The 19975-nt window shown below is 37.9% G+C and overlaps 1 protein-coding gene and 1 pseudogene across 16 annotated transcripts in view; both read right to left on the bottom strand.

Annotated features, from left to right (window-relative positions):
* Nucleotides 1-19975, bottom strand: part of CFAP70 (cilia and flagella associated protein 70) — a 93970-nt gene that overhangs the window by 1169 nt on the left and 72826 nt on the right. For 10 of the 16 annotated variants that reach the window (XM_081565852.1, XM_081565860.1, XM_081565863.1 and 7 more), the window contains 3 exons: nucleotides 18941-19030; nucleotides 14191-14292; nucleotides 484-531 (listed from right to left, as the gene is read on the bottom strand). In XM_081565852.1, coding sequence (XP_081421978.1) covers nucleotides 484-531; nucleotides 14191-14292; nucleotides 18941-19030 — 240 coding nt within the window. The remainder of the gene's footprint in view (nucleotides 1-483; nucleotides 532-14190; nucleotides 14293-18940; nucleotides 19031-19975) is intronic. The other 6 variants (XM_081565911.1, XM_081565879.1, XM_081565900.1 and 3 more) reach the window with 2 other exon arrangements.
* LOC145536701 (ADP-sugar pyrophosphatase pseudogene) lies at nucleotides 8186-8832 on the bottom strand (annotated as a pseudogene).

The raw sequence follows: 19975 nt of genomic DNA, 5'->3' as shown, positions 1-19975 counted from the left end.
CCAAGTCACATTCTTTGCAATCATAACTGATAGACTAGACCAGGGAGTCACAAGCAATAGCTCATGAGCCAAATCCAGCCTGCTGCCTGTTTTTGTCAGTAAAATTTTATCTGAAAGCCAGCCGTGCTCATTTGTTTGGATATTGTCTGTAGCTGCTTTTGCACTATAAGGGCACAGTGTAGTAGCTACAAGAGAGACCATGTGGCCCACAAATCCTGTTTTGCCCTTTACAGAAAAATTTGCTGACTGCTGGACTAGAACAATACCTTTATTTTGTATGTGAGGATAATTAGGCCCATGGAGGGTAAAATAAAGATCTCCCATGGTAATATGTGGGTTATGGCAAAGATGGTAAGAAAGTCCTCTAGAAAAATCTTCATATCATGAAATGCTGTGAAGTCAAGTCCTGAATTAAGCCAGCACCTTCCTCCTAGCATTCCCAACTTCAGTATACTACAAATAGCAAAGGTATCTGCATCATACCTTCACCGTGTACTTGTAGGCCTGCTCAGCTTCCAGTTGCCGTCCAGCCTGAAAAAAACAGCACAATTTAGTGATGATGACATACCATAAATATTAAAAGGAGAAGGTACACTGCCACCATTGCTACCTAAAGCAGAAGATTCCACATCTTCTTGGTTAAGAACCTCTGAATGCAAAGCGGAAGCAGGAAAATGAAAGGTGGTAGGGAAAACCAGATGTTAAATATAATATATACTTATATATATTACATATATATGTATATCCCTCCTCCATTTCAAACAGCTTAAAGACAACTTGGCCTTTTTTTTTCCTCCTGAAAGCGCCATGAGTCATTTGTTCCTCTCAGTTTTGAAGCTATTCTGTTCATATTAGCTAACACACATAGCACTTGCTTTGTAGTTTACATTGTTTTAATCATTTACACTTTTAAAGTGCTTTACCACTATTATTAACATTTATATGGTATATTATTTACATGCCACTATTATTTATAATTCCCAGTTTACAGATAGAGAAATCTGGGCACAGAGAAGATAAATAACTTGCCAGGGTTATGAAGCTAGTAAGTGGAGGAGCCGGGTTTTAAAACAATACAGCCTGGCTCGGGAGTCCAAGTTTTTAACTGCTAAAATTTGTCCTGTCTCTATGAATTAGAAGAAGCAGATACTGGCATTACTTGCATGTAGATCTGGATATGAAGGGAGAACACTACTTTTCCTAGTTATTTCTTGTATGAAGTACTCATGTAAGACTTAACATGAGAATAATATGACTTCACTAATAGACTTCACTCAGCATTCTTTGGATCATCGAAGAAGCACGAGAGTTCCTGAAAAACATCCACTTCTGCTTTACTGACTACGCCACAGCCTTTGACTGTGTGGATCACAACAAACTGAAAAATTCTGAAAGAGATGGGAATACCAGACCACCTGACCTGCCTCCTGAGAAGTCTTATGCAGGTCAAGAAGCAACAGTTAGAACTGGACATGGAACAACAGACTGGTTCCAAATTGGGAAAGGAGTATGTCAAGACTGTATATTGTCAGCCTGCTTATTTAACTTATATGCAGAGGACATCATGTGAAATGCCGGGCTGGATGAAGCACCAGCTAGAATCAAGATTGCTGGGAGAAATATCAATAACCTCAGATATGCAGATGACACCACCCTTATAGCAGAAAGCAAAGAAGAACTAAAGAGCCTCTTGATGAAAGTGAAAGAGGAGAGTGAAAAAGTTGGCTTAAAACTCAACATTAAGAAAACTATGATCATGGCATCCGGTCCCATCACTTCATGGCAAATAGATGGGGAAATAACAGAAACAGTGAGAGACTTTATTTGGGGGGGGGGGCTCCAAAATCACTGCAGATGGTGACTACAGCCATGAAATTAAAAGACGCTTGCTCCATGGAAGAAAAGCTATGACCAACCTAGGCAGCATATTAAAAAGCAGAGACATTACTTTGCCAACAGAAGTCCATCTAGTCAAAGCTATGGTTTTTCCAGTAGTATGTATGGATGTGAGAATTGGACTATACAGAAAGCTGAGCACTGAAGAACTGATGCTTTTGAACTGTGGTGTTGGAGAAGACTCTTGAGAGTCCCTTGGACTGCAAGGAGATCCAACCAGTCCATCCTAAAGGAAATCAGTCCTGAATATTCATTGAAAAGACTAATGCTGAAGCTGAAACTCCAATACTTTGGCCACCTGATGTGAAGAACTGACTGATTGGAAAAGACCCTGATGCTGGGAAAGATTGAAGGCGGGAGGAGAAGGGGACAACAGAGGATGAGATGGTTGGATGGCATCACCGACTCGATGGACATGAATTTGAGTAAGCTCTGGGAGTTGGTGATGAACAGGGAAGCCTGGTGTGCTGCAGTCCATGGGGTTGCAAAGAGTTGGACACAACTGAGCGACTGAACTGAACTAAACTGAATAGACTTCACATGTTTGTGCATACAAATTAGTTGCAGCATTCAGAGTCACTTGGGAAAACTTAAATACCTAAACATGAGAACCACAGACTATTCAAGGTAGAAGGGAATTTAGAGGGTATCCAGTCCAACTCCCTGATCACTGCTAGTCCATTGTAAGTGTTTACTAGTTGACAAAAGACTTCATTACCCAAAAGACTTTCCTATAATATCCACACTTTGAAGTGTTCCCACCTTAAGTTCAATGAATTACATGGGCACTTTCCAGCACATCTTCCTCATATCATTATTACTTTTGTTTCACTTCTGCCATAGGGAGGCAGAAGCCCAAAGGATAGAAGGATCCAGAAGAGCCAAAACAATTTTGAAAAAGAATGTTTTTTTTTTTTTTTTTTATTTTGCTATTACGGGAAATGCTGCAGTAAACATCTTTGTGCATTCTTCTGGTATTTTTCATAGAATGTGTATCTAGATATAAAATTGCTAAGTTGTAAATATGAATATGACAAAATAATGCCACTGTTGTTGTTCAGTCACTAAGTTGTGTCCAGCTCTTTGTGACCCCATGGACTGAAGCACACCAAGCTTCTCTGTCCTCCACTGTCTCCTGGAGTTTGATCAAACTCATGCTATACTGCACTTTAAAGTAGTTGTACCACTTTATATCCACTAGCAATTAGGAGAACCCTTATCAATGTTGGTAATATCAAACTAGTTTTTGCCAATCTGATGAGTGTGAATTTGTTACATAATTATTTTAAATTGCATTTTCATGATTACTAGTGAAGCAGAAAAATCTTTTCATGTATTTATTGACTTATACAATTTCTACTTCAGCAAATTATATATTCCTACCCCATGACTATCTTTTGAGCAGATTGTTTGTAGGACTTTTTTCTTATTGTAGCAACTATGTATATATTTAGTTCTGTCTGCAATACAAGAGAGCCCGGTTTGATTCCTGGGTTGGGAAGATCCCCTGCAGAAGGGACAGGCTACCCACTCCATTATTCATGGGCTACCCACTCCAGTATTCATGGGCTTTCCTGGTGGCTCAGATGGTAAAGAATCCACCTGCAATGTGGGAGACCTGGGTTTGATCCCTGGGTTGGGAAGATCCCCTGGAGGAGGGCAAGGCAACCCACTCCAGTATTCTTGCCTGTAGAATCCTCATGAACAGAGGAACCTGCGGGGTACAGTTCATGGAGTCGCAAAGAGCTGGACACGACTGAGTGACTGAGCACAGCGCATGTATATATTCTGGATATTAATTCATTAGTTATAAATGCTGCAAATATTTATAATAAAGTCTTTAAGCTTTACTTTAGTGCCTTTTGTTGTACGTGAATTTCCAATTTAATAGTTGTTAATTTATTGATATTTTTATTTTTGCCTTGTGCTTTTATAATCATAAGGTAATCATAAGGGTGTGCCCTTGCACCCAAGGGCAAAGAGGTATTCTCCAGATTTACTTCTAAAGAGTATAAAGTTTTAAGATTTAGGCCTTTAAACCAGCTAGAATAGTGTACTTGTGTGTGTGTGTGTCTTATGAAGAACTACTTTTTTTTTTCACATGGACAGCCAATTATTCTACCTCTATTTACTGAGTAGTCAGTCCATTTATTCATCATTTTGGGGGGCTATTTAATCTTTTAAAAATAGATTTATTGAGGTGTAATTTACATACCATAAAATTCACTAATTTTAAGGTTCAACTGTGCAACCATTACCACATCCCAGTTTTAGAAGGTTCTATTACCCCAAAAAAGTTCCTTTGTGCCAGCTTGCAGTCAATCCCCATTCCTCCCCATAGCCCTAGAATCACTAATCTATTTTCATCTCTATAGTTTTCCTAATTATGGTATCATATAATATATAGTCTTTTGTGCCCTGCTTCTCTTAATTTGTGTAATGTTTTTGAGGTTCACTCATATTGTTGCATGAATCAGAATTTCATTTTTATTGCTGAGTAGTATTCCATTGTATAAACATATCACATTTTATTTATTCATTCACTGATGGACACTTGGAATGTTTCCAGTCTTTAGCTATTATTAAATGTGGTAATAAAATATAGAAATCTTTGTGTAGACATATGTTTTTACTTTTCTTGACTAGATACCAAGAAGTGAAATTGCTGGGATATACAGTAAGTATGTGTTTAACTTTTTAAGATTCTGTCAAACTGTTTTCCAAAGTGGTTGTACTAATTTGCAACCCCACTAGCAATGTATCAGGATTCCAATTTCTCCACTTCCTTGTCAATAATTGGTATTGTCAGACTTGTTGATTTAAGCCATTCTATTTTCTCTTTTCTTTTTTTAAGCCACACTGTCTGGCATGTGGGATCTTAGTTCCCTGACCAGGATGGAACCTGTGCCCCCTGCACTGGAAACATGGAGTCTTAACCACTGGACCACCAAGGAAGTCCCTTGATTTAAGTCACTCTAATGACTTTATTTTTGGGGACTCCAAAATCACTGCAGATGGTGACTGCAGCCAGGAAATTAAAAGACACTTGCTTCTTGGAAGGAAAGTTATGACCAACCTAGATAGCATATTTAAAAGCAGAGACATTACTTTGCCAACAAAGGTCCATCTAGTCAAGGCTATGGTTTTTCCAGTAGTCATGTTTGGATGTGAGAGTTGGATGGTGAAGAAAGCTGAGCGCCGAAGAATTGATGCTTTTGAACTATGGTGTTGGAGAAGACTCTTGAGAGTCCCTTGGACTGCAAGGAGATCCAACCAGTCCATCCTAAAGGAGATCAGTCCTGGGTGTTCACTGGAAGGACTGATGTTGACGCTGAAACTCCAATACTTTGGCCACCTCATGCGAAGAGTTGACTCATTGGAAAAGACCCTGATGCTGGGAATGACTGGGGGCGGGAGAGAAGGGGACAACAGAGGATGAGATGGCTGGATGGCATCACCGACTCAATGGACATGAGTTTGGGTAAATTCCGGGAGTTGGTGATGGACTGGGAGGCCTGGCATGCTCCGATTCATGGGGTCACAAAGAGTCGGACACAACTGAGCAACTGAACTGAACTGAACTGAATGATGTGTAGTGTATTATTAAGTTGAGTTATCTTAATGAATTATCTCTAAAACTTCTGACATAATTTCAGATTAAAATTATAAGACTAAAAAAAATTATAAGAATATCTTTCTCTTCTCTGTATATATGCACACACATACACATACACATACACATGATATGAAAGTATATATTTAAACTTTTCTTGAACCATTTGAGAATAAATTGCAGACATGATGCAGTTTTAGGCTTCAGTATATGTTTCCTAAAATTAAGGACACTCTCTTACATAAGCACAATACAATTATCAAAATCATAAGATTAGTATCAAATACTATTATCTAATTTGTAGACCTCATTCAGATTTTTCTAAATGCCCTAATAATATCTTTTACAGCAAAAGAAAATCCAGGATCATGCCTTGTATTCAATATTCATGTCTTCAGTTTCTTTTAATTGAGAATAGTTCTTGATTGTTTGTATTTCATGCTACTGGACTTTCTCAACAATACAAGGCAGTTATTTTGTAAAATATTCCTCAATTTTTGTTTGCTGTTTCATAATGATTATATCAGGTTATGAACTTTTGGCAGGAATACCATAAAAACAATGTTATGTTCTCTTAACTGTGTTCAATTAGGAGGCACATGCTGTTTATCCCAATAATGGCAACTTTGATCCTTTGTTTAGATTGTTATCTGCCAGGTTTTTCTACTATAACATTACTGCATTTCCCTCTTGTAATTACTAAATATCTTGTTGGGAAATACTTTGAGATTATGTAAATATCTTCTTCCTCCTTAAACATTCACCTGTAGTTTTACCATACATGTTATCATATGATCCAGCAATCTCACTTCTGGACATACATCTGGACAAAACTCTTAACTCAAAAAGATACATGCACCCCAACTGCAGCACTATTTACAACAGCCACAACGTGGAAGCGATCTAAATGTCCATCAACAGATAAATGGGTAAAGAAGATTTGCTATATATATTTCTCCAATGTAATATTACTCAGCTATAAAAAAGGAATGAAATAATGTCATCTGTGGCAACATGGATGAACCTAGAGATTATCATACTAAGTGAACTAAATCAGACAAATTACATATGATATCACTTATATGTGGAATCTAATAAATTATAAAAATGAACTTATTTACAGAGCAGAAACAGACTCACAGACATAGAACACAAACTTATGGTTACCAAAGGGCAAAGTGTGGGTGAGAGATTAGCAAGTACAAGCTGCTAAATACATATAAAACAGATAAACAACAAGGTCCTTCTGTAAAACGCAGGGAAATATATTCAATATCTTGTAATAAACTACAGTGGGAAAGAATATTAAAAAAGAATCACTTTGCTGTACACAAGAAACTAACGTATCAAGTCAGTTCAATTCAGCCGCTTAGTCGTGTCCAACTCTTTGCGACCCCATGGACTGCAACACGCCAGGCTTCCCTGTCCATCAACAACTCTTGGAGCTTGCTCAAACACATGTCCATCCAGTCGGTAATGCCGTATCATTGTAAATCAACTATACTTAAAAAAAAAAGAAATGACAAGAGTGGGCATCCTTGCCTTGTTCCTAAACTTAGCAGGAAGGCTTTTGGCTTTTCACCATTGAATATGAATGTTAGCCATCTCTTTTTTATTTGGTATATTACATTGATTGATGTGCAAATGTTGAACCATCCTTGTGACCTTGGAATACATCCAACTTGATGGTGGTATATGATCATTTTTATACCTTGGTGATCTTGGTTTGCTAATATTTTGTTGATGACATTTGCATCTATATCAAAGGTACTGACCCATAATTTCTTTTTTGGTAATGTCTTTATCTGGTTTTGGTATCACAGTAAACGGTGGCCTCATAGAATGAATTTGGGAGTGTTCTTGTCTCTTCAGTTTTTTGGAATAGTTTGAGAAGGACAGGTATTAGTTCTTTTCTAAATATTTGGTAGAATTCCCCTGTGAAGCTGTCTGGTTCTGGACTTCTGTTTGCTGGAAGTTTTTGAAATTACAAATCAATTTCAATTCTAGTGATCAGCCTGTTCAAATTATTTATTTCTTCTCAACTCAGTCTTGGCAGGTTGTATGTTTCTAAAATTTTTCTGTTTCTTCTAGTTTGTGCAAATCATTGGCATATAACTGTTCATAGCATTCTCTTAGGATTTTTTGTATCTGTGGTATCAGTTGTCATTTCTCCTCTTTCATTTCTTATTTTGTTTATTTGGGTCCTCTCTTTTTCCTTCTTGGCCTTCCCTGGTGGCTCAGCTGGTAAAGAATCCACCTACAATGCGGGAGACCTGGGTTCAGTCCCTGGGTTGGAAAGATTCCCTGGAGAAGAGAAGGGCTACCTACTCCAGTATTCTGGCCTGGAGAAGTCTATGGATTGTATAGTCCATGGGGTCGCAAAGAGTCGGACACAACTGAGTGACTTTCATTTTTCCCTTCTTGGTGAACCTGACTAAAGCTTTATCAATTTTATCTCTTCAAAAATCCACCTCTAGATTTCATTGATCTTTTCTGTAATTTTTATCTCTATTTTATTTATTTCAACTCTGATCCTTATTTATTTCCATTAGATGTTACTCTTATTTATGAAAAAGCTAATTTCTAAGTCTTCATTAAAACTAAGATGAATACAAAGTCTTAGTGAAGAAGGCCTGGTGGTTCTGTTTACAAAAGAATGGCCACTGTCTTTTGGCCTTAAAACTTCAGGAAGGGCACTTCAAATGGCTTCATGTTTGCATGTTTCAGTTCCAGAGCACAGGAACAGACTCTGGTATCCAATGTCAGATGTTCATCAGCTACCAGAGCATCAAGTCTCTTCAGCAGGTCATTCTTTGGTAAGGAAATTACTTCCACAAATTGTCCTGGCTTTGGTTCAGGCCTTACGTTTTCTGCATCATCTCCATATATAGTTACTGTCATGACGTGTGTGGTACAATTTGACAAATCTGGATCCATATGTGGAGAACGTTCCACAGTATCTCCTATACAACCAGTTTTTCCTTCGAGCTCCCGAAAAGCAGCTGCCTCTGAACTTTTGTTGTCATCAGTGAGACACACAGGGAATTCTAGGTTACTGCCTCCCATTGGTAGCCAGCCTTCTTCACCAGAACAATATATTCATAATGAAGTGTTCTTTGCAGCACTGGGACAATTGCCATACCATTAGCCGACTATCCATTCCTGGTAGTCCACTTCACAGTTTCCCAAGTTCTTGTTTTACCAGCAGGATCACTGTAAGTTGTTTTTTCAAGCTTGACCCATTTTCCTTCTGAAATTAACGCTTCTGAAATAATACACTGTTTGGGGTTTTGAGAAGAATCTGCTGGCTCTCGTTTTTCCATTTTCAAACCAGTTAGTCTTTATAGTTGCCAGGCTACTCTCAGGCATGGGGTGAAGAGATGGGTACTCTTAAAGGTAGGGGGAAGAAAGGGAAGAGCACAGATCCAAGACAGTAGTCTCAGGACATACAGTGCTACTGCTCTCTCTGATTTTTATTAATTCCTCCCTTCTGCTGATTTTGAGCTTTATTTCTTTTTCTCTTTCTAATTCTTTTAGGTGGTAGGTTAGATTATTTGAGATTTTTCTTGTTTCTTAAAGGCCTATATTGCTACGAAACTCCATCTTAGAATTGCTTTTGCTGCATCCCATAGATTTTGGAATGTTGCATTTCTATTTTCATTTATCTCTAGGTATTTTCTAATTTCTTCTTTGATTTCATCATTTGTTGTGTGTGCTCAGTTGTGTGTGACTCTTTGAACTGTAGCCCACCAGGCTTCTTTGTCCATAGAATTCTCCAGGCAAGAATACTGGAATGGGTTGCCATTTCCTACTCCAGGGGATCTTTCCAACCCAGGGATTGAACCCAAATCTCTTGTGTCTCTTTACCACTGAGCCACCTGGGAAGCCTGATTTCATCATTGACCCTTTGCTTTTTTTTAGTAGTATGTTGTTTAGTCTCCACATGTTTGTTCTTCTCCCATTTTTCTTTCTATAGTTGACTTTGAATTTCATATCACTGTGGTAAAAAAAAATGCTTGATATTTCTATCCTCTCAAACTTGGGGGGGGGGCTTGTTTTATGGTATATTAGTGTTTGAGGAAATAATCTTGGGGGGATCATCTTTAGAATTCTACCTACAAAAAGAAGTTGTATATGGTTTTCTTTGACCTATGAATTAAATATAAATATGTTTTTAAGTTAACAAATGTATGTGAGTCTCTTGGCCTGTCATTTAGTTGCTGACTTATAATTTTACTGAAGTGTGATTTATATGTGTACACGGAAGCTTTCTTTGTGGTCTAGCATATGGTCAACCTTGATGAATAATTCACTCACACTTGAAAAGAATATGCATTCTCTGGTTGTTAAGTACAGGGTTCTATAATTGATGTTTGAGAGCAACCTTGTTGTTTTATTCAAATCTTACATACCATTAATTTTTTCCATATTTTATCAATTAGTTTCTGAGCAAAGTGTATTGAAATCTTGCATTTTGACCCTTTTAGCTTATAGATGAAGAAACTGAGGCCCAGCAAGTTTAAATAAATTGTCCAGGATCCCACAGCTAGTTGTAGCAGAGCTGGGATAAGAACTCAGGTATTCAAAAATTTAGAGAAGAGCTAACACCTATCCTACTCAAACTCTTCCAGAAAATTTCAGAGGAAGGCAAACTTCCAAACTCATTCTATGAGGCCACCATCACCCTAATACCAAAACCTGACAAAGATGCCACAAAAAAAGAAAACTACAGGACACTATCACTGATGAACAGAGATGCAAAAATCCTTAACAAAATCATAGCAAACAGAATCCAACAACATATTAAAAAGATCATACATCATGACCAAGTGGGCTTTATCCCAAGGATGCAAGGATTCTTCAATACCTGCAAATCAATCAATGTAATACATCACATTAACAAATTGAAAAATAAAAACCATATGATTATTTCAATAGATGCAGAGAAAGCCTTTGACAAAATTCAACATCCATTTATGATAAAAACCCTCCAAAAAGCAGGAATAGAAGGACCATACCTCAACATAATAAAAGCTATCTATGACAAACCCACAGCAAACATTACCTTCAATGGTGAAAAACTGAAAGCATTTCCCCTAAAGTCAGGGACAAGACAAGAGTGCCCACTATCACCACTACCATTCAACATAGTTTTGGAAGTGTTGGCCACAGCAATCAGAGCAGAAAAAGAAATAAAAGGAATCAGATTGGAAAAGAAGAAGTAAAACTCTCACTGTTTGCAGATGACATGATCCTCTACATAGAAAACCCTAAAGACTCCACCAGAAAATTACTAGAGCTAATCAATGAATATAGTAAAGTTGCAGGATATAAAATTAACACACAGAAATCCCCTGCATTCCTATACACTAACAACGAGAAAACAGAAAGAGAAATTAAGGAAAAAACTCCATTCACCATCTCAACGAAAAGAATAAAATACTTAGGAATATATCTACCTAAAGAAACAAAAGACCTATACATAGAAAACTATAAAACACTGGTGAAAGAAATCAAAGAGGACACAAATGGATGGAGAAATATACCGTGTTCATGGATCGGAAGAATCAATATAGTGAAAATGAGTATACTACCCAAAGTAATCTATAGATTCAATGCAATCCCTATCAAGCTACCAAAGGTATTCTTCAGAGAACTAGAACAAATAATTTCACAATTTGTATGGAAATACAAAAAACCTCGAATAGCCAAAGCAATCTTGAGAAAGAAGAATGGAACTGGAGGAATCAACCTGCCTGACTTCAGGCTATACTACAAATCCACAGTCATCAAGACAGTATGGTATTGGCACAAGGACAGAAATACAGATCAATGGAACAAAATAGAAAGCCCAGAGATAAATCCACGCACCTATGGACACCTTATCTTCGACAAAGGAGGCAAGAATATACAATGGAGAAAAGACAATCTCTTTAACAAGTGGTGCTGGAAAAATTAGTCAACCACTTGTAAAAGAATGAAACTAGAACACTTCCTAACACCATACACAAAAATAAACTAAAAATGGATTAAAGATCTAAATGTAAGACCAGAAATTATAAAACTCCTAGAGGAAAACATAGGCAAAACACTCTCCGACATAAACCACAGCAGGATCCTTTATGACCCACCTCCCTGAATATTGGAAATAAAAGCAAAAATAAACAAATGGGACCTAATTAAAATTAAAAGCTTTTGCACAACAAAGGAAACTATAAGCAAGATGAAAAGACAGCCTTCAGAATGGGAGAAAATAATAGCAAATGAAGCAATGGACAAAGAATTAATCTCAAAAATATACAAGCAACTCCTGCAGCTCAATCCCAGAAAAATAAACGACCAAATCAAAAAGTGGGCCGAAGAACTAAACAGACATTTCTCCAAAGAAAACATACAGATGGCTAACAAACACATGAAAAGATGCTCAACATCACTCATTATCAGAGAAATGCAAATCAAAACCACAGTGAGGTACCATCTCATGCTGGTCAGAATGGCTGCTATCCAAAAGTCTACAAGCAATAAATGCTGGAGAGGGTGTGGAGAAAAGGGAACCCTCTTACACTGTTAGTGGGAATGCAAACTAGTACAGCCACTATGGGGAACAGTGTGGAGATTCCTCAAAAAACTGGAAATAGAACTGCCATATGACCCAGCAATCCCACTGCTGGGCCTACATACTGAGGAAACCAGAATTGAAAGAGATACATGTACCCCAATGTTCATCGCAACACGGTTTATAATAGCCAGGACATGGAAGCAGCCTAGATGCCCATCAGCAGACGAATGGATAAGGAAGCTGTGGTACACAATGGAATACTACTCAGCCATTAAAAAGAATACATTCGAATCAGTTCTAATGAGGTGGATGCAACTGGAGCCTATTATACAGAGTGAAGTAAGCCAGAAAGAAAAACACCAATACAGTATACTAACACATATATATGGTATTTAGTAAATCGGTAAAGATAACCCTGTATGTGACACAGCAAAAAGAGACTCAGATATATAGAACAGTACTATGGACTCTATGGGAGAGGGTGAGGGCGGGATGATATGGGAGAATGCCATTGAAGCATGTAAATCATCATACGTGAAACGAATCGCCAGTCCAGGTTTGATGCATGATACAGGGTGATCGGGGTTGGTGCACTGGGATGACACGGAGGGATGGGATGGGGAGGGAGGTGGGAGGGGGGTTCTGGAAGGGGAACATATGTACACCCATTGCGGATTCATGTCAATGTATGGCAAAACAAATACAATATTGTAAAGTTAAAAAATAGATAAATAAACTAATTTTAAAAAAGAAAAAAAAAGAACTCAGGTATTCTTCATACTGATATTTACTCCAAAGAGAAAATCTAATCATTTTTAGTTTGTTAGTTTCTCTTACAATCACAATATCCCCTGTTGGTTCTGTGTTATGTTGGCTAACAAAAAACTGAGGGCCACTCTCATCATTCCCAATTTGAATTTAGGCTAATGTGCAAGTTATTGAAGCAAGTTATTTTAATTATGAGAGGGTTATTTCCTACAGGTCAAGCAGCTATCACAAATTTCCACCCTTAGCCAGCAGTTCAACAGGAAGGAATGATTCAGAAACACTATAAGAGAATCTCCTTTGCTGGTCTCTGACCTTGTTACATTCTGATACAGTATCATTCCCATTTTTAATTCTTTTAAATGAAAACTACTTTAATGAAAAAGGAATTCAGGTCACTAAATATAACTAAATACATTAAAAATATAAATACCATGCCTTTCCTGATTTGTTGTGGCAGAGCTGAGGTTAAGAACTCAGGTAAATATCTAACCTATTTTTCTGAATAGCTAAACTATCTATCTGAACTCTGCTCTCAGAGAAAAATGTCAGAGACAATTACAAAGAAGAATGCTTCACAGCATTGGGTACGTGTTTTAAATGATAGGACTTTTGAGGAAAATAGCTTCAGTCTGTCAGAGATTTCTGTTGTTCCTTTTGTTGGTAATTCATTTATGTCTATACCTTTATAGGCTACTTTGCCTTTTTTTTAATCATTGGATTTTTATATAGCTTTTATAGACCATATACTACATTTCTGGTAGATTCAGAGCATAAATGGAATGACTATACAATTCCCAGACTTGAGGTCCTAAACATGAGAGGGGTGCTAAGGAGGGCAGAGGGAGAACCTCTCTTCCCCAAGTCTAATCTGCCATCCCACTGCATAACCTTTGTACCTCCTAACTACAACTCCAGACCACAATCTGATCTGTACATGCTCCTTCATCTTGAGGCAGGGCACACATTGGGCTGGGCTTGGTTCATGTGGCTTGGGGTTGGGCCTGATGAGCAGCTCAAAAATGTCGCACAGAGCCCACTCCACCTGAAACCCCCACTGGTGGTCAATTCCAGTCCACCCCCTTTACCACTCACCCGAGACCACAAAATCCAAGTGCCTCACTTGTATTTTTAGAATCTCTTTTCCAGACAAACACACCTAAGCATATACTTTTCAGGCACATTCTAAGGAGAAGCTTCCCAGACATGGCCCCTCCTTCATCATCAGTATAATGACCAAATCTAAGCTCATCAAACCTCAACTATCATGAATTGATGGCCTTCCCACTATCCCTTTCTTTATCTGGCCCCTCACCTCTCTGCCCAAGAACACTGTGTAAGGATAATAAACACTCACTTTCAGGCAGACCAGAGCCAGATATGCCCACACTTCAGCATTGTAGTTGTTCAGAGCATTGGCTTCAGAGAGAGCATCCTCAGCCTCTGTGAGCTCGTCCAGCTTGACAGGAAAAGAAGATACATGATCTGTTAAGTCAGAGTAATTTCCACTTAAGCCAGCTGGAATCTGTTTGGCTGAAAATGCTATGTCCAAATAGTACTGGTGTATATGTAACCTATACTAATAATTTTCAATTTAAAAAAGAAATTAGCAACAGAAATCATTGTTCAAACAAAATCTTTTGTGGTGGTGTTCCAATATATGAATGAGTTAAAAGTAGAACTGCTTTGATTAAAAAGTCAAGTAGGGGACTTCCCTGGTGGTCAAGTGGTTAAGAATCCACCTCCCAGTGCAAGGGATGTGGGTTCAATCCCTGCTGGGGGACTAAGATCCCACATGCCATAAGACAACTGAGCCCTCTCACCACAACTAGAGAGCAGCGTGCTTCCACAAGGAAGAGCCCGTGTGCTGCAAGGATCCCACACGCCACAACAAAGATTCCACGTGCTGCAACTAAGACCACATGTGGCCAAAAATAAGTAAGTAAATAAGGAACATGCAGAAAAACATACTACTGAAAAAAAAATCAGGTAGGAGAATCTGGAGCCCTGTCTGCTGGGCTCTCAATTTACACCCCTCTTCTTCCCTCTCTCTACAGTAGGCCCATCAGGGCTTCCATGCTTCAGATGCCAGGGCGGGAAAAACGAAAAGTATTCACTATCATGTGTGCATCATTCAGTGATTTCCCTGTACACAATGGGATGTCAGATACATCTGTAGTTGTTTCATTTATATCATGTATCCCTTTTCTTAAGTTAAAGTCCTATTAGTGTGTCAAAATTCTATTGGTCAGAAAGCTTCTCTTTCCCCTAACATTAGTTATTGACACCACAATCTTGAGCAATCTATAAAATATTCAGAGATTCTAGGGTGCTCCCTGAGCTCTGGGCACACGGGTATCATTGTTGCCCCTAATACGGTGAGTTTGCTCTGTAAAATCTCCCAAAAGGCCACCTAAGGAAAGGATAAGATACTTCTCTCTCCCTAGTAAAACTGCTCTTCATTTTCCTGTTTTATAAAAGAAGATAATGGGTTACTAGGCCCAAGACAATATGAACAATGGCCTTTCAAAAATGCCCATACATTTTCCCACACTTTAAATGTCTTGGAGATATTAATTATTTAATCAACCTATACTTGCTAAGGCTTTACTCTGCGCCAGGCAATATGGTAGATAATTTGAACAAAAGAAAAAAATCAACCTTTGCCCCCAAATACAAAAGAAAAAAATACAACCTTTGCCCTTTTATGACAGATATATAAAAAATTAAGAAAAATGAAAACTCAAACACATGAAGAGTTCTGATACAAAATAAGCACACACTCACACACATATGTATGTATGTATGTATGTATGTATGTATGTATGTATAATCTAGTGGAAGGACAGAGAAATAATTCTTCCTGAGAGTAAAGGATGGCTTCACAGAAGAAACATTGCTGAAGTCAATCTTGACGAATAAATAAGAGTTTGTTAGCTATATTTCAAGGCATTCCAGGTAAGAGGAATTCCATATACAGAAGCATGGAGGCTTCGGAGAGAATGGCATGCTCAGGAAACTCTTAATAAACCTATGTTGCTGGAGAACAGATGGGTAGGGGGAGAGAGAAAGAGAAAGAGAACAAAGGAACTGATAACACTAAGAGAGTTAGGGAGAGACCAAATCATTCAAAAAAATATCTGATTATTATTCTGAAACAGGGGGTAGTATTGAAGGGTTTAAATAGGGAAGTAATAGGTATTTGCATATTTTAAAGACCACTTTGATAACAATGCAGCAGATGAATTGAGGGAGGACAGGAGACCAGCCTAGCAAGTAAAGGGGGATAAAACTTGAATTAGACCAGCAAAAGTAGGATGAAGAGGAGAGAATAGAATGAAGAGACATTTAGGAGACAAAATTAATAGGATATTTGATGCCTAATTAAAAGTAATAGAAGTAGACTAGGGTAGCTTTTAAGTGTCTGGCTTGGTTGACTGAGTTCATTCAGTCCCATTCACTAAGATAGGGAATAAAGGAGAAAGTACAGGCTTAAGGAATGTGAGAATCCTCCAGAGATAAGTTAGGTTATATTTTGGATATGTACATTATGAGGTGTCTAGGGGACCACCAAATGGAGCTGTTTGAAGTAAGGGTCAGAACATGAAAGTGTTAGGAACTGAAACTTTAGAATTCACTGGGGCGCAAGTGGTAGTTAAGACCACTGGGGTAGATGATATTTCTCAGTGAGAAGAAATACGGTGACAGAAGAGCTGGCTATAGAACCCAGGAGGACCCAACAATTATGGTGGGTAAAAGACCAGGAGTCAGCAAAATGGCTGAGACCCTTGTGCAAGTCAATGGAGGAGAGGGCTTCAAGAAGGAAGCACTCAACAGGTTAAGTGTCACAGAGAATTCATCTAAGAGCCTACTGCATTTGGCAATTAGGATGTCATATGTGGTCCTTGTCAGAGAAGTTCAGCCAAGTGTTAGGGTTATACATCTAATTGCAAGGAAGTGAACGGTAAATGCAACGTAGGAAATGAACAGATAATTCACAAGTAAAGAAACACATGTATCACATGATTTCAACTTCTTTAGTGATGAAAATGTAAATTAAGATACATATTGGGATTCCCCAGTGGTTCAGTGGTTAGGACTCCATGCTGTCACTGCTAAGGGCCCAGGTTTAATCCCTGGTCAGGGAATTAAGATCCTACAATCTGTGTGGCACAGCCAAGAAAAAAAGATACATATCAAATTGGCAAATGATAATGCCCATTGTTAATGAAGTAAACAGTAAAATGGATTCTCATACCTGGCAGAGTAAAAATCAGTATATAGCCTTTCTAGAACATGAGTTGACACTATAAAGACTAATCTTTTTCTACACTCTCTATGAATATATCCTAAGGAAATAACAGAATTAAGCACAGAGATTTATGTCTAAGAATGTTTATTCCTGCTTTATTTATAATAATATAATTGTGGAAACTAATGACAAGTCCAATACTAAGTGGCTGGTCAAGTAAATTATGGTATACCCACTCATAGATACAGTATAATTATGACTGAAACACTCATTGGGGGGCAGAGATTACTTGGACATCTTAGCAGTAGGGCTTAACACAAGTTTCTCTGAATTTCTATATCAATAAAAATATTTTTATGCTACTTAAAACAAACAGAAGCATGATTTATGCTGACTAGTTTATATAGTTGGTTTCTTGTACTTTCGAAAGAGCTGTTTGGTTTTTAACACCAACAGTTATTTTACATCCTTTCTGGGAAGGTGGAGGAGAGGGCATACGACTTCTATTTAAGTGATCACATGTCCTAGTTGGCTGTGTGCCAGTGTAATTATTAATATTGCCCTTTACATTCTTAAAAGTGTCCAGGTTTGTATGATAAATTACATGGTAATCTTACTTATTCATCCAAACCAGGGAATACTACACAGTTATCAAAATTCATGTTTTAGACTATTTGATGATATGAGAAAGTACCAATGCTATATTGTTAAGTAGAAAAAAGATTACAAAGCAGCAAAGATATTATTTACAATCTTATATATTAAAATTACTTCCGCGCTAAGTCACTTCAGCCATGTCCAACTATTTGCGACCCCACGGACTATAGCCCACCAGGCTCCTCTGTCCACAGGGTTCTCCAAGCAAGAATATTGGAGTGGGTTGCCATGCCCTCCTCCAGGGGATCTTCCCAACTCAGGGATCAAACCTGTGTCTCTTATGTCTCCTGCACTGGGAAGCAGTTTCTTTACCACTAGCACCATATATGTACAAAAAAAGACTAGAGGAAAATGCATTCAAATGTTAACATCATTGGTTATCATTGAGTGGTGGGATTAAGAATACTTTCATCTTTTCTTCATATTGTGTATCATCCATATTTTCTATAATGATCATATTTCACCTTTATGATTTAAAAAATAAAACAGCAATGAGGGATAGAAGTCAAGGCATGTAAACACTCTTTTGGTTAAGGTTAACAACCAGGGACGTTGTTATTGTTGTTAAAGAAGGAGGAAAGTACATGGAAAGAGCTGATTGAGAAGGAAAGCTTAACGATGTAAATCAAAAGAAAGAAAATATTAATAACGTAAGGGATTATGAGAAAAGGAGAGGGAAAGCTCACAAACACTCATGAAGGAGTTAGACGAGAACAGGAGAATGCATGCCTCTCTCAAAGATTAGAGGAAAGGAGGGAAGGGTGACTAAAGAGTTTTCAGTGGCAGAGGAACAGAAGATCTACAGGAAGCTGTAGCAACTTTTCCTGAATATAGAAGGGCCACAGAGCTTAGTAAGTATCAATTAGCTTCTTTAATTGAGTAGATTCTTCACATCCTATATCACTTTTCTCTTACCGATAACACCATAAAATTATGAGCTTATGTACCAAATAACATTAATTTTTTTATTATATAGCTTCACACTTTAGTTTTTGTGGGATTTTTAAAGAACATTTTATTTTTGTAGTTCAGATTGAACTTCAGTTTTCTACTGAACAGCTTTGAAGAGCAACTTTTTATTAGAGAAGATTGCCCTGATAGCCTTCCCACCATCATTCAAACCCCATGGATGCCTGGAAGGTCAAGGAGTCAAGGTCAGCTGTATGCACAGGCTAGTCTCAATACCTCATACTCTTACCCGGTAACAGGCGATTCCCAGTCCTAGCCAGGTAAGGCATGAAGGCGATCTCTTACAGGCTTGCAAGTAGGTTTTCTTTGCCTTTTCATACTGTAGAAAGAAAGCACCACTAAGCTGTTGTTCTTCTAGAAGCTTTAAATATTGCATTGCCAGAATAATCATGGGGCTTCTGTAATCGTATTGATACTCCACACCAATCTAAGTTAGATGAGTCCTTGGATTATTAAGGACTCATATTACGACAACTTTTTAAGAGAAGTTTTATGTTCACAGCAAAACTGAAAGTACAGAGATTTTCCAATTACCCCCAGTCCCCACACATGCATAAGCTCTCCCATTAGCAACCTCCTCCACCAGAGTGCTATCTTTGTTCCAACTAATGAACCTACACTGACATATCATCATCACCTAAAGTCCACAGTTTTCCTCAGGGTACACTCTTGGTATTGTATATTCTATGTATTTGGAACGTATGAAGTGTTTCCATTATTAGAGTATTTTCGCTGCCCTTAAAACCCTCTGTGCTTCATCTATTCATCACTCCAGTCCCTGGAAATCACTGATACCTTTACTGTCACCATGGTTTTACCTCTTCCAGATCATCATACAGTTGGAATCATGTACCGCCTAGCTTTCACACATTTGATTTTTTCACTAAATAACAAGCATTTAAGGCTCCCTTTATGTTTTTTCATAGCCTGACAGCTTGATAGCTTTTTAGCACTGCATAATATTCTATTATCTGGCTGTACCACAGATTATTTATCCATTCACCTACTGAAAAACAACTTGGTTGCATCCAAGTTTTGGCCATTATGAATAAAGCTGCTATAAACACCCATATGCAGGTTTTGGTGTGGAGATGAGTTTTCAACTTCTTTATGTAAATACAAGGAGCATAACTGCTGCACCATAGGGTAAAAATATTTTTGATTTTGTTAGGAATTGCACTGTCTTACAAAGTAGCTACATCATTTTGCATTCCCACCAGCAATGAAAGAGAATTCCTGTTGCTCCCACATCCTTAGCAGCATT

Source organism: Giraffa tippelskirchi, chromosome 2, assembly GCF_054371585.1.
Source record: "Giraffa tippelskirchi isolate mGirTip1 chromosome 2, T2T-mGirTip1v1.2.pri, whole genome shotgun sequence".
Classification (NCBI taxonomy): Eukaryota; Metazoa; Chordata; class Mammalia; order Artiodactyla; family Giraffidae; genus Giraffa; species Giraffa tippelskirchi.
This window is presented reverse-complemented; position numbering and strand designations above follow the sequence as displayed.